At 38.2% G+C, this 15925-nt stretch overlaps 1 protein-coding gene across 1 annotated transcript in view; it reads left to right on the top strand.

Moving 5' to 3' along the window:
- Caf1-105 (chromatin assembly factor 1, p105 subunit) overlaps positions 1 to 15925 on the top strand; it is a 100156-nt gene that overhangs the window by 67618 nt on the left and 16613 nt on the right. The window contains exons 8-11 of the mRNA XM_068345129.1: positions 3070 to 3202; positions 9131 to 9300; positions 9526 to 9780; positions 10610 to 10721. Coding sequence (XP_068201230.1) covers positions 3070 to 3202; positions 9131 to 9300; positions 9526 to 9780; positions 10610 to 10721 — 670 coding nt within the window. The remainder of the gene's footprint in view (positions 1 to 3069; positions 3203 to 9130; positions 9301 to 9525; positions 9781 to 10609; positions 10722 to 15925) is intronic.

Genomic DNA, 15925 nt, shown 5'->3' with positions numbered 1-15925 from the left:
CGTTTCCTCATCAGTTTAGGATGAGGAACCCTCTGATGAGGACGTTGCTGAACAAGACGATCAGCCCCCAGCCCTGCTATCCATCTAGAAGATGCTGAAGAAGGAACGCTGCTCAGTCAGGCTGTGGATGAGTCTGGTAGGGACACTGTCATCCGTGGACCAATTTGTGTCACTAGGAAGACTACACCTCCGTCCTCTTCTATACCATCTAGCTTTTCACTGGAAAAAGGACAAGACGCTAGAAGCGGTCTCGATCCCGGTTTCCGGAAAGATAAAGTCTTGTCTGACTTGGTGAAAGGACTATATCAACCTTAGAGAGGGTCTTCCCCTGACTGTTCAGACTCCCAACCACGTTCTCTTCTCGGACGCATCGGACGTAGGCTGGGGTGCGACATTAGACGGTCGGGAATGCTCGGGATTATGGAACTCGAGTCAAAGGACAATGCATTTCAACTGCAAGGAGCTACTGGCAGTACGTCTGACCTGGAAAAGCTTCAGGTCTCTCCTTCAAATCAAAATGGTGGAGGTGAACTCGGACAACACCACGGCTTTGGCGTACATCTCCAAGCAAGGAGGGACCTACTCTCTGACGTTGTACGAGATCGCAAGGGACCTCCTCACCTGGTCAAAAGGTCTAGACATATCACTAGTAACGAGGTTCATCCAAGGCAACTTGAATGTCATGGCAGATTGTCTCAGTCGGAAGGGACAAATAATTCCAACAGAATGGACCCTCCACAAGGATGTATGCAAGAGACTTTGGGCCACCTGGGGCCAGCCAACCATAGATCTCTTCGCAACCTCGATGACCAAGAGGCTCCCAATATTTTGCTCACCAATCCCGGACCCAGCAGCAGTTCATATAGATGCCTTTCTACTAGATTGGTCACATCTAGATCTATATGCATTCCCTCCGTTCAAGATTGTCAACAAGGTACTGCAGAAGTTCGCCTCTCACGAAGGGACAAGGTTGACGCTAGTTGCTTCCCTCTGGCCCGCGAGAGAATGGTTCACCGAGGTACTTCGATGGCTAGTAGACGTTCCCAGAACACTTCCCCTAAGGGTGGACCTTCTACGTCAGCCACGCGTAAAGAAGGTACACCAAGGCCTCCACGCTCTTCGTCTGACTGCCGTCAGACTATCGAAAGACTCTCGAGAGCTAGAGGCTTTTCGAAGGAGGCAGCCAGAGCGATTGCTAGAGCAAGGAGAACATCCACCCTTAGAGTCTACCAATCGAAGTGGGAAATCTTCCGAAACTGGTGCAAGTCAGTATCCGTATCCTCGACCAGTACCTCTGTAACTCAAATAGCTGACTTCCTCTTATATCTGAGGAAAGAACGATCTCTTTCAGCTCCCACTATCAAGGGTTACAGAAGCATGTTGGCATCAGTCTTCCGTCACAGAGGCTTAGATCTTTCCAACAATAAAGATCTACAGGACCTCCTTAAGTCTTTTGAGACCACGAAGGAGCGTCGTTTGGTTACACCTGGTTGGAATTTAGACGTGGTACTAAGATTCCTTATGTCAGACAGGTTCGAACCGCTACAATCAGCCTCCCTGAAAGATCTCACCTTAAAGACTCTTTTCCTGGTATGCTTAGCCACAGCTAAAAGAGTCAGTGAGATTCATGCCTTCAGCAAGAACATCGGATTCTCATCCGAAACGGCTACATGTTCTACAACTTGGTTTTCTAGCCAAAAACGAGCTGCCTTCTCGGCCTTGGCCAATATCGTTCGATATTCCAAACTTATCGTATGGTTGGAAATGAACTAGAAAGAGTCTTATGTCCTGTAAGAGCTCTTAAGTTCTATTTAAAACGAACTAACCTTTACGAGGCCCGTCTGAAGCTTTATGGTGTTCAGTTAAGAAACCATCTTTGCCTATGTCAAAGAATGCTTTATCCTATTTTATCAGACTGTTAATACGAGAAGCTCATTCCCATCTGAATGAGGAAGACCAAGCTTTGCTGAAGGTAAGATCACACGAAGTTAGAGCTGTCGCAACTTCCGTGGCCTTTAAACAAAATAGATCTCTGCAAAGTATAATCGACGCAACCTATTGGAAAAGCAAGTCAGTGTTCGCGTCTTTTTATCTTAAGAATGTCCAGTCTCTTTACGAGAACTGCTACACTCTGGGACCATTCGTAGCAACGAGTGCAGTACTGGGTGAGGGCTCAACCACTACAATTCCCTAATTCCATAACCTTTTTAATCTTTCTCTTGAAATGTTTTATTATTGTTTTTGGGTTGTCCGGAAGGCTAAGAAGCCTTTCGCATCCTACTTGATTTGGCGGGTGGTCAAAGTCATTTCTTGAGAAGCGCCTAGATTAGAGGTTTTGATGAGGTCCTGTTGTATGGGTTGCAACCCTTGATACTTCAGATCCTAGGGGTCGCTCAGCATCCTAAGAGGATCGCGAGGCTCCGTAAGGAAGACGTACTTAAAAAGGCAGAGTAATTGTTCAAGTCGACTTCCTTACCAGGTACTTATTTATTCTATGTTTGTTATTTTGAATAACTGCTAAAATGAAATAAAAAATCCTTAGCTCATAATAATGTAAACAATTATTTTAGGTCTCTACCCACCCCCCTGGGTGTGAATCAGCTTATATAATCACCGGCTAAGTTTAATATTGAAAAATGTTATTTTTATAATAAAATAAATTTTTGAATATACTTACCCGGTGATTATATATTAAAGGACCCTCCCTTCCTCCCCAATAGAGACCCAGTGGACCGAGGAGAAAATTGAGTTCTGTGTTTACATTGAGTACTGAGTACCTGCACGACAGATGGCGCTGTTGAAGTACACCCCCTACCTGCATTGCGATCGCTGGCGGATTTTTAACGTAGAGTTTTCTGTCGAGCAACAGAGTTGCAGCTTATATAATCACCGGGTAAGTATATTCAAAAATTTATTTTATTATAAAAATAACATTTTACTAATTATTAATAGTTTGATTAAGATGAGTAAGGTTACAAAACTTTATATGAAAACCACGTGTAACAGTGAATGTAATTCAATAGATTTTGTCTCGTGTATTGAAATACAGGAAACAAAACTTTCTTTCAGGCCAGTACTGTATCTTCCAACAAAGGACAAATATACCGTTGCTGTCAGATTTTCTCCAGTCCTCTATGAACTCAAGCCATTGATGAAGGAGAAGTCCCAGGATGAATCATTAAGTGCAGATCAAGAAGAAAAGGTAAGTTGTGTAGGTTTATTAAATTGAGACATTTCTCAATAGGAATTGAGTACTTTATAGGGAATTCAAATAAGTAGAAGAATAGAGGAAAGGAGTAAAAGAGAAAACAGCTTCAGCACATTGTGTTATTATTATTATTACTTGCTAAGCTTCAACCCGAGTAGGAAAAGAAGGATGCTATAAGCCCAGGGGCTCCAACAGGGAAAATACCCCTGTTAGGAAAGGAAATAAGAGAAGTAATTAACAATTTGAATAAATTATTTTAAGAACAGTAGTAACATTGGAATAAATATTTCATTTATAAACTATAAAAATTTTAACAAAATAAGAGGAAGAGAAATAAGATAGATTAGTGTACCCTCATACAAGAGAACTTTACCCTAAGACAGGGGAAGACCAATGTACAGAGGCTATGGCACTACCCAAGATTAGAGACCAATGGTTTGATTTTGGAGTCCTCCTAGAAGAGCTGCTTACCATAGCTAAATTCTCTTCTACCCTTACCAAAAGGAAAGTAGCCTCTGAACAATTACTGTGCAATAGTTAACCTCTTGGGTGGAGAAGAATGGTTTGGTAATCTCATTATTGTCAGGTGTATGAGGATAGAGGTGAATATGTAAAGAATAGGTCAGACTATTCAGTATATGTGTAGGCAAAGGGAAAATGAACCATAACAAGAGAGAAGGATCCAATGTAGTAGTCTGGCCTGTCAGAGGACCCACTAACTCTAGCAGTTCATCAAATCAATCAACAGAGGTCTAGGGTAAACCATTGTGATAGAGAAAATTGGGTATTGGAATGTTAGAACTATGAATCAGATTGGTAACTTACAGCAAGTGGAGAATGAATTTATGAAATATAGTTTGGATATCATGGCCTTGAGTGAAACATGTTTGGCAAATTTGCAAATGAAAATGGAGCACATTTTATAAGGTTTTGTTCAACAAACAATCTTGTTATTGAAGGTACTCTTCCAGCACAAGGGCATCCACAAATATACATGGACTTCACCATGTGGCAATTAAAAAGATAATATAGATCACATACCCATTAATAAAGAGAGAAGGGGTACTCTGAGAAATGTAAGAAGCTATAGAGGTGCAGATATTTGTTGTGATCATCAGCTCCTGATTGCCAAGAAGTTAAAACTGAAAGCACCCAACAGAAATGAAGATAGAATACCTAGGTTTGATACAACTAAGCTTCCAGAAGATGAGAGAGACAAAGACAGAAATTTATTGTTGAATGTTTTCGAGGTAGTAATGAAAATTACAATTTAGACCATGCTAGTATTCCAGTATTGATAGTGAGGTCAAAAGAAAATCCAGGAATGACTAGAGGGAATATTTAGACAGGAGGGCTGATGAGGCTATCAAAGCTATGAATTCAGGGAGTGGCTATGGTGTAAGGATTGCTCATAGAATTATTAATGAAATCTCTATGGGGGCAAAGAAGAAGAAGCATATACCCATATGAAAGAGAGATGGATCTGTTATAACAACAGAAGATGAGGAAAAGGCAACGTTGGTTGGAACACTTTAGTGAGGTCGGGATTAGGAGATATGAAAGGAATAATTTGATTGACATACCTGAACCTGAGAAAGACCTTGATGGGCACTTGAATGAATTCAATGTGTTTGAAGTCGAAGCTATCCTTGAAAAACTCAGGAGATGGAAAGCCGCTGGTTACAATGAAATAACTGCTGAGAAGGTATAGGCTGAAAATTACGTAGCTCCCAGAATAATTACAAAATTTTGTAGAATGTGTTGTGAAGAGGTAAAGCCTGATGAATGGGAGCTATGCTTATTGGTGAAAATCGTAAAAAACAAGAACCGACTGATTGCAATAATTACAGAGGTACCACACTTAAGTAAGTTGTCAAAAAATATATAGTATGCTTATTCCAAAGAGACTAAAGCTAAAAATTAATGAAAAGCTGAGAGATCAACAAACAGGATTTCGAAAAGGTAGAAGTTGTAGTGACCAAAATTTTTTTTGAGACATTGTATAGTCTATTCTATCTATTTACTAAGGCACTTCCCCCAACATCAAACAAAGGAACAAAAGGGGACCTTTCCTCTCTCCGCTCCTCCCAGCCTAACGAGGGATTCAGCAGAGTTTGGATGGTACTGCTAGGGTGCCACAGCTCACCCTCCCCTGTTATCCACCACAAATGAATGTTGTTGCATAGTAATGTGTAGAATATAGAAATGCTCTTTTGATGACATTTGTAGACTGAAAAAGCCTTTGATAGTGTGCACCGGTGAATTTTGTGGAGAATCCTACGTTATGGAGTTCCTCTTATATATGTAAATTTGATTAGTTTGTTCATGAGCATAGTAAGTGCAAAGTTGATGTTAGTGGAGTCCTATCAAACGAATTTTCAGTGAACAGTGAAGTACACCAAGGGATTGTGTTGTCACCTATGTTGTTTATCCTCCTCATGGATTTTGTAATGCATAGAATAGTTGGGGATGGTGGAGAAGGATTAGAACAGAATGTGCAATGGAAGATAGAATATCATTGGAATGAGAAAGAATTGATGAAGTAGAATTATTTGAAAATTTAAGAACTATGATCTCTAATACAGGATCTTTAGAATTGGAATTTAATTAAACATTGAAAAAGCAAATAGACAATTGCGAGGTTAAGTAAAATTTGGTAATCAAATCACCTGAAATTACATATAAAAATCAGGCTAGTGAGGTCGATGTTACTGTACGGACATGAATCGTGTTATACCAATGAAACAATATCCAACAGATTCAGTAGATTTGAGAACATAGTCTTGAGAAGAATATTCAGAATGAAATATCAGGAATGGATTAGAAATGAAACTATAAGAGAAATTACTTGAGTGCCATAGGTGGATGAGATCAGGGTTAGGGGTAGATGGAGATGGTTTGGTCATGCTCTTTGCACTTCCCAAGAGAGATTATTTCACCAAACATTTAATTGGTCTTCAGAAGGCACTAGGACTGCTGGAAGACCCAAGCCTACATGGCTGAGGGTTGTGAATTTCACGTGTGAAGTAGATGATGAGTGGAGAAGTGTTGATTTAAAAGCTCAAGATAGAGCCAACTGGCAAAATCTAACCCAGGCCCTTTGCGTCAATGGGCGTAGGAGATGATGGTGATGATAACATAATCATTTTCAGATTCTTGGCTGGAGTATGGTGGGAAGATCATAGTATAAACAAGGAATTGAAGAACTGACATCTAGAAGCCGATAAGTTAGACAACTCAAAGATTGAGATGTTTTAGATTCTGAAAGGGTATGGAACAGTTGTGTAGAGAAGCATAATTGTAGGAGGGTCTAGAATATTGTGGAAAAAGGTGATAGAAGAATACCTAATGGTAATGAGTATTTAGAGAGAGATTACAGGATACAGGAGAAAGAAAGAAAACTCAATCAGTTGGCCACATATTTTTATTCACCTATCCAACATAACAACATCCACCACACTTTTTTTCCTTATCCCATGCTCTTTCTCATTCTATTTTTGTTGTTTACATTTTCTTTCAATTCTATACTCTTCCTTATTTTAAAAATGCATTAGTCTTTGAGGATTCTGCTATGAACATTTGTAGTATCTATATTTAGTGTTTTCATAGAACATCCCTGAGCTCTTCCTTTTAGCTTCATCCACTACAATGATATAAATTGAAGACCACCGTGCTGAAAAGTGATGGCTACCAATGTTTATATTTGGTTCCTCTTGATGTAATTATTTCTCCTCACTCTTGATCACATGGTTTGGTATGTCACTATTCCCTTCTTATCCAATCTTGCATAGTTAATTAACATTTTAAATCCACTTCTATGGTAGAGATTAAAGATCTTGGTGCTGAAAAATGGTGGCTACCAATGTTTATGTTTGGTTCCTCTTGACTTGATTATTTCTCTTCACTCTGGATCATATGTTTTGGTATGACAACATTCTGTTTTTAGTCTGTCTTGCATTGTTAAGTAAGCTTTTAAATATTCATTTAATTTGAAGTATTGAAGTTTTGTCAAATGTATTTGCTGGACCTACAAATCCTGCTTTCAATAAAATTTATTTAGGTTATTTACATCATAGATTGTCTGGTTGATTTTCCTTGTAAGAAATAAAACCATAGTTTTAAATATGTAGTCAGTTTTAGAAATAATTTTTATTTTACTATCATCATATTGGTAAAAAAAGCAAATCTATCCAGCATTCTTTATTCTAAGAATTTTACTTATTCAATTATATCTTTATCTTTTATTCCTGTCTTCTCCTTGCACCTTAAACTTATTGTTGGATAACCTTGATATTCTCTCTCTCTCTCTCTCTCTCTCTCTCTCTCTCTCTCTCTCTCTCTCTCTCTCTCTCTCTCTCTCTCTCTCTCTCTCTCTCTCTCATATATATATACACTGTATGGCCAGATTGTGGTATGAGTTCTGCTCAAACTCGTTAGTTCCTTTAGTGTCTATAATATCACTATCCTTGTGAGCTAAGGATTGGGGTTTTTTGAGAGCCTATAGGTCTACCTGCTAAATCATCAGCAGCCATTGCCTGGCCCTAGCTTTGGTGGAGAGAGGCTTGTGTGCTAATCAAATGTATGCATGGTCAGTCTCTATGGCATTGTCCTGCATGCTAGGGCAATGTCAACCATTCATGAGCAGCCTTCATACTATTTGATTGTTAACTTCTGAAGATGATTCTACAGGAAAAGTCTGGGATTTTCATTAGGATTTTCACTTGGTTTACTAAGTGGATGAGCTAAGTTGATGAAGGTGAAAAACCTTTACCAATTATGAAAGCAAGTAAAATTCTTTAAATGATTAAATATTAAATACAGTGAAAGAGCAGTGGAGTGTTGAAATGCAGAGCGTGCTTTCAGCAAGGTAAACGTGCCTCGAGTGTTATTCCTTGGAATGAAATAGATAACAAGTTAGGGTTTATATGAATTATAGATTTATTGTGAATCAATTTATTATGCGAGTGTTGAGTTTTTTATATATTTAAGTATAATATTCAATGGCTTCATTGTTAGAGCCTCGATGGCTGAGTCGGTTAGGGCAGCAAGCTCGGACTTCGTAGAAGTCTGTGTCGCGGTTTCAACTCCGCACCCGACCAGTCAGAAAGGCAGACACTTTGCTCTCCGTGTAGACACCTCAGGATTATATATGTAATTGACGGATAGGTTTGCATAAAGGAAATGGGTGTTACAGACTAATACACACACAAACACTGCCATTCCAACCCTTCTAAAAACATAACAGACACCTCACACGTTTCGAATTGTCGACCTAACATGATTCCTCGTTGCTGGGAGGAGTGGCGATGGTGGCTGGTACAACACAAGCATACGCTACCGGGGTCTAGTGACGGCGGGCAGGGCCGCCGGTCGGGACTAAGGTCCACCCCAAAGCCAAAACCATAAGTCCTTCAAAAAGAAGACAACCGTGTTACCCCATACGAATGGGAAAAAGGCACGCTAATAGATGATGGGGATTCCATACGAATGGGAAAAAGGCACGCTAATAGATGATGGTGATTCAGTGGCTTCATTGTTATAAGTATTGTAGATGTTGGAACTCTAAGATTAAGAGAGGAAGAAATGCTTACATGCTCAAGGCATAGTTTAGATTGTTTCTAAAGTTTCTAGTGTTTTTATGTACGATTCTGCCAGTTTTTTATGTTTTAAGATTTATTTTTGTGAAGCTAGTAAATGCATTAATGGGAGTTTTGGTATGTTTTCTTGATAGAAATTAAGCAAATAATTGGTGACAGGGAAAATATAGATTTGAACGGAGTTTGGATTGTTTGCAAACAGTTTTTAGTGTTCTTTATTATTGAGTATTTTTTATGTATCTAAAGGTCAGAGTATTTGATACACAAACTGTAAAGTTGTTGTTTGGAAAGTTTTTAAAGGCTTAATTTTATATTATGATTTCAGGCCAGTGGTTCAGAAGAATGGAAGAACTATAAAAATCTTCTTGATTTGCCCTATAGGATGATATTTGCTGTAGCAACTCAAAATGCACTGTTCCTCTATGATACACAACAGCCTGTTCCATTTGCTAAAATTTCAAATATGCACTACACACGTTTGAGTGATGTTGCATGGTAAGTATATCGTGTGTGGATAGCTCACAAACCATTTGCTTTTGATGTTATCCCAGTCTAGTCAATTGGATTTTAGTTTGAATCATTTAATGGAACATGACACTATTGTATAGTGCATATTGTCCTTATTTATAAATTGTATACAGAAATTTGTTTTATTTATGAATTTATTTTTTTCCCATAAGGAAATGGAATATTTTTTCTATAATTACATTTATATTGCAGGTCTTCAGATGGGCGCATTTTGGTTTTATCTTCTACAGACGGATATTGTTCCTTAGTTTCATTCAGTGATGAGGAACTTGGTATACCATATCAAAAGACAGGAGGTATAGCTCAAGAAAATAGGAATAATGTAGAGAATGTTGAAATGGTATCTGTCGATTCACCGATGAATAAGAAGGTTGAAAGTTCTCATGGAACACCAGCCAGTAAGAATAACTCTCCAAAACCAGTTGCAGTAAAGCGATTGACTGACAGGTAATATCTTTTTAATGAGGTATTTATTCACCTTTTTCCTCCATTCTTCACAACATATCATTTAGAATTAATTGGAGTGCTAAATGACCTCTTCGGTTCCAGTGTTTGGCATTGTCTAAATCCCATAATCCATTCCATTCCATTCCATTCCCATTCTCATTTAACTCCATCTGGAAGATAAAGCACTTAGATTTTAGTGGAAAATAAAGAATTAACCAGTGTCAAATTTTATTATGTTAAATTTCATTAGATGATAAAGCCAAGTATTAAGTAATGCAAACCTCCCACCTCATCTACCCTGTAATTCCTAAGTGAAGGTTAAAGTGACTATAGTACTTAAGGTGCTAGTAAGGGATGGGGTTTCCATACCACTCGTCGGTAGCTACTAACACCTTGTTCAAAATATTAACACCAGAGTGCCAGCTTTGTTGAAATCATACTCTTATAAAAGGACTCGAGTTTGTATGACTAAGAAAATACAGATTACTTTTAGTGTTGTGATATTTTAAAATCCATGACTATCTTTTTAATTTCCTTATCTTTATTTTTTTAATTTTTTTATTTTTGTGAGAGTATCATGATTGTGGTTTAGTTAAACTACTTTTAATAATAGGACACAGACCTTCAGAATATAGATTTGAGTAATACTAAATTGTGTTAGTTAGGTTAGAAAACTGTAATTTTTAATCCATGTAATTCATAGTGATAACCAAGAATCAAGGTACAATTATAGACTAAATTGAATTTAATGGAATTAATGGGAAGAACTTGTGTTGCAGCCATTTAACACTAAAATATCCGTGAATTTAAGATAAGTTATTCCTTTCAGTGGTAAGCTTGGCAAGAGAGTCTCGTTAACAACACTGTCCAGTAGCACGCAAAAGAATAATGAACCATCACAGCCAAGTACCCCCAAGCAGCAAAATGTAAAAGATTCACAAGTAGGTATCATGCATTTTCATGGATTTATACATGTACATTTATTACAAATTGAAAATGTTACTGGTTTACCAAAAACTTAATTATTCCTATGTATATGCAAACGTTTTGTCCTTTAAAATGTGGATATTTCTTTAGCACCGCTGGAATGCTCTACGGACTCATTAACAAGGTATTTAGCTAATGACAGGTGGGTGACAAGGGCAAAGCCCTTCCTATCAAAGAATAGCCACTTTTTGGGGGGGGGGGGTAACAAACAAAGACATATTGTTATGATGCTGTCGTGATTGTTGGACATTTTCTTACATTTTTGTATTGAGGGCTAATTTTATGTTTTTTGTGAGTGCACTCACTTGTAAACAGAAGTGCAGTGAAAGCCAGCATAACGGAGTGAATTTTGTCCCTATGAGTATACAAACCTTTGAAATTCTGTGTGTTATGTACCTTTTTGAAAGGGTGACTATAAGCAGGGTACAACCCTCCTCCCTCGTTTAGAGTGCTCTCATTCTTCCCATCAGGTAGATGAGTCGGGATGCCAGAAAACCTCAAATTAATCAATCAATCAATCAGGAAAATTATGAACTCATCACACTCCTTGGTAGTTTGTTTGCCTCTGGAGGGAGTTTCCTGATTTGATCTGAGTATCAGCCATACCTGCATGCCCAATAGTAGGAATTGTTGGATGTGCTCTCCTGATAGAGATTCCTCTGTAGTGCAGCTTAGTGAGGGGTCCCATTGCTCCCCATGTGATAATACAGTAGTGTTGCAGGGGAAGAAGTTCTTGTAGCTTCCTTCTCAGTGGGAGTGTAGTCATTATCTGTCTCTGACTATGACTCCTCATGACAGCAAGGAAGAAAACTATAGTTAGGAGAGTGTATCCTTTTTCCTACTCTACCAATTTCTTTTTTTCCCTCCATTCCTTCATCAAACATTTCATGCTACTGCCTCATGTCGATAAAAAGCTCACGCAGCGCTTGTTATTTTCAGGATTGCTTAGGAAATGTTAGCCTGGTGTGACGTCACCACTGTTTCATCAGTAGCAGGTGAACGTTCTTAACCATTAGGCCAATAGGAGTATTGATCATGCTACATCCACATGCCAAAATTAACTCTCACATTGACTGATATCTTCATGTTGGTTAGCGATAGTAAGCCTGGTGTAATGGCACCACTTCATTAGTTGCAGGTACAGTAAAAGGTCTTTTTGCAGATAGATCTCTGGCTCTGTGCCATAGCCCCATGTGGGTATTATTTACGCCACTCGAGCTGTACCATCCGATACCTGTGGGTTTCGTGGTTAATGGTCATGAGCTTGGAGAGTAATGGCTTCTGCTGTTGACATTCAAGCTGCTTTAGATTTTTTTTTCCCCCCAGCAATATGCGACTGGTACAATAGTAACCACTGTTTGAATGATCATACCTAGGCGAGGGAGGGTAAGGATACGCTGTTGTGTGACTAGCCTCCTCTTCCTCTTTTGATTCTGAGTTCTCAGAAGAAAGGGGATAAACTAGGAAGGTTGATCGTCAGGAGCCCTGCAGAGCTTCGAGCGATCTTTCTTCCTTTTTGAGAGGAGATAGATCCTACCTTGTAAACAATCATGTGTGGATTAAGGCTCCGGACTGTAGGTCTAATTACAGCTGCCTGATATGGGGCTGATCATCCATAATAACAACAAAATGATTGGGCCCCTTCTGGGCCGATCACCCCCTTCCCTCAGCCCTATGGACAAGGGTTTCCTGTAGTTACACCAAGGGTCACCTGTAACCATGGACAAAGGACATCTCTACTGACACCTGATTGGTCCCACGAGAGACCGCTACCCCGCATCACAACCTATAACCCGTGGGTCGTACATAATTGTTAGGTCCCGTCAGCCTGTTGTCTCCAGATGATCACGGTGTAGGTCAAGTGATCAAGGAGCTTGAAGAAGCTTTTTATTAGAGTTTGTATCCCTCCTCGGAAGATAATCCTTACTCAAAAGTTGGAACTTGGATTCTGCGATCTGATGGTTGTTATCTTGAAGGCAGGGGGACATGCACCTACTGCCAACCTGAGGAGGGCTTCAAAGGGTCTCTTCTTCGTGACTCGCTTCTATGCATTGGCAAAAGAATCGATAAAGAGACTCCCCTGGTGATTTGTCCATGATGTTAGATTATGTCTGGTTGTTTTACAAATCAAAATAAATTTCTGAAATGCTCTATCTTGAGAGTTCGTTAGGTCGAAGGGATTAATTACTTTTAAGTGTAATGACCAGGCTTGAGGTGGTAACAGTTATTCAAAACATTCAAATGTTTGAATAATACAGATGGCTTACAAAAATATACTTTACTATCTAAAGAGAATTTACACTAACAAAAATATACTTTACTATCTAAAGAGAATTTACACATACAAAATATCTCTCAATGCAAAAAATTGGTATCAAGCAGGTTTTACTTTACACATTTTATACACTAGAGTGCAATAAATTCTTATCAAGCAGGTTTCATTTTACACATAATACTTTACATATTTTTTAGTCTCAATCTTTCCATGTTGATCTACACTCACTGGTAATAAATCCAGAGAAATCTCGGTAATACACAAAAGATGCATAGGTGTTGTTTTCATACCAGATCACTGGTCTATATTATACAATTGTTTTCAATCTACATATTAATACTTAACTTGACATTAACAATAGGTTATGCGAAAGGATAGGCTTCATGGTAAACTGAGTAACAAAAACATCTATTACTGTTAACAGGTCTTTCAATAGTGGCATTTATCAATAATTCCAGCTAAAAATAGACCAAGTGACAGAAAAAACATTTGTCTATAATTACTGATACTTTTAAAATAGTACTAGATTTAAATACTTCTAGTATTTATCGAGCTTTGGGCTTATCGAGGACAGAGGTAATAACGAGCTTCACATTCAGGAACTGAGGAGAAACTTAACTTTTGTAGATGACTAGTATTCAATAGTGTGACCAAGTGCAAGGTCACCTTCATTTGTTGTCTAACCAGATTGTGTCTCATTTGCATTGTCCTCCCACTTAAATACCCCCTTTAGTTTGACTTTTTAGACTGTCATGTGATCTGTACCTAGTTCCAAAAGGCTTCTTATAAGGGTCTTTGAAATAGAATTTTCATCCTCATCTCCTCCTACGCCTATTGAAGCATAGGGCTTCCGTCAAATTTTGCCAGTCGTCTCTATGTTGGGCTTTTAAATCAATACTTCTCAATTCATCATCTCCCACTTCACACTTTATAGTTCTCAGTCATGTAGGCCTGTGCCTTCCAACTCTTCTAGTAACTTGTGGAGCCCAGCTAAACATTTGGTGAACTGATATCTCTTGGGGAATGCAAAGCGCAAGCCCAAACCATCTCCATCTACCCCTCATCATGATCTCATCCACATATGGCACTCGAGTAATCTCTTATAGTTTTATTTCTAATCCTGTCCTACCATTTAACTCTTAATATCCTTCTGATGGCTTTTTTCTCAAATCTACTAGATCTATTGGAGATTATTTCATTGTTATACCATGACTCGTGTCCATATAGTAACACTGATCTCGCTAAACTGATTTATAATCTGATTTTTATATGTAATTTCAAGAGATTTGATTTCCAGATTTTACTTAACTTTGCCATTGTCTGATTTGCTTTTTTCAATCTATCACTAACTTATTTTAAAGACCCTGATTTGAAGATCATAGCTCCTAGATACTTGAATGATTCTACCTCATTAATCCTTTCTCCTTCCAATGATATTTCATCTTCCATTGCATACTCCATTCTCATCATCCGAGTCTCTTCTTTTTATCTAGAGCCCAACTTCTAGTGATATTTCATGCATTCTGGTAAGCAAGCATGGCATATTCTCTGGTGTTCTGCTAATAACGACAGCATCATCAGCATACTCTAGGCCTGCCAACTTCCTCTTACCTCTCCAGTCCAATCTTTCTCCACCATCCCCGACTGTCCTACACCTCACAAAATCCATGAGGAGGATAAACAACATACGTGACAATACATTTGCTTGGAGTACTCTGCTGTTCACTGGAAATGCATTTCATAGGACTCCATTAACATTATCTTTGCACTTGCTATCCTCATGAACAGACTTTGATCAAATTCACATATTTAAGAGGAACTCCATAATAATGCAGGACTCCACAAAATTGGCTGGTGCACACTATAAAAGGCTTTTCATAGTCCACAAATGGCATCAAAAGTGAATTTCTATATTTTACACATTGCTGTACAACGTCTCAAAATGAAGATTTGGGCAGTACAACTTCTACCTTTTCTAAATCATGCTTGTTCATCTCTGAGATTTTCATCAATCTTTCTCTACAGTCTCTTTAGAATAACCATACTATATATTTTCATAACTGACGTAAGTTTGATGCCTCTGTAATTATTGCAGTCAGTCAGGTCTCCCTTGTTTTGTCATTCTCAATGATGCCTCTGTAATTATTGCAATAGAATTTTACATTTTCATCATAAAGAAAATAACATTTATTCGCATTCACTGGATAAAAAGTTTCTAAAAGAAATCCCTGTTAACTAAGATTAAATATGATTTTGGAAGTGACACTCATTTCAAATGAAGTCACTTTTATAAACGTCACATCCCTCTTCGAGAATCCTCCACATTTAACACTTAGCAGTAGATTTTCTATGTCACAATCAAACACAATAAACAATACATTAGACGTGCATGGTGTGCATTAGCTTTTGTATTCGATACGCAAAATTCATCGGGATTCTTAATTAATTTAATGACATTTAGACATTTATTTGAGTGTTTGCATAACCAGAACATAATGATAATAATAATAATAAATGATTTTAAGCTCTTATGACATCCATGATATTCCTCCCTTTAGAAGATTATTCCTAACTATTTCCCCCATACTTGGGTAAAGAAGAAAATGCCAAGGTTCTTTTTTAAAACTGAAGCATATACAATATTAGTTTTTACACACTGATACTAAGGTAGTCTGCACACATTTACACTACCTTTTACATAGTTTACTCTGACTTCTTTCTCAATTTCTTCAGCAGTCTATTTCCCAGCCCGTGAAATACCCAAAACAGCAAGGATCCAGTTCATAGTGACAGTCACACAAGGTGGAATGGCAGACGAACAATCAAGATTTCTCTCCCTCTCTCTCACCCTCTCCCCGGCATCAATGACCTTAGATGTCACGA

Source organism: Palaemon carinicauda, chromosome 21 (assembly GCF_036898095.1).
Source record: "Palaemon carinicauda isolate YSFRI2023 chromosome 21, ASM3689809v2, whole genome shotgun sequence".
Classification (NCBI taxonomy): Eukaryota; Metazoa; Arthropoda; class Malacostraca; order Decapoda; family Palaemonidae; genus Palaemon; species Palaemon carinicauda.
The sequence above is the reverse complement of the archived record's forward strand: the minus strand, read 5'-3'. Positions and strand labels throughout refer to the sequence as shown.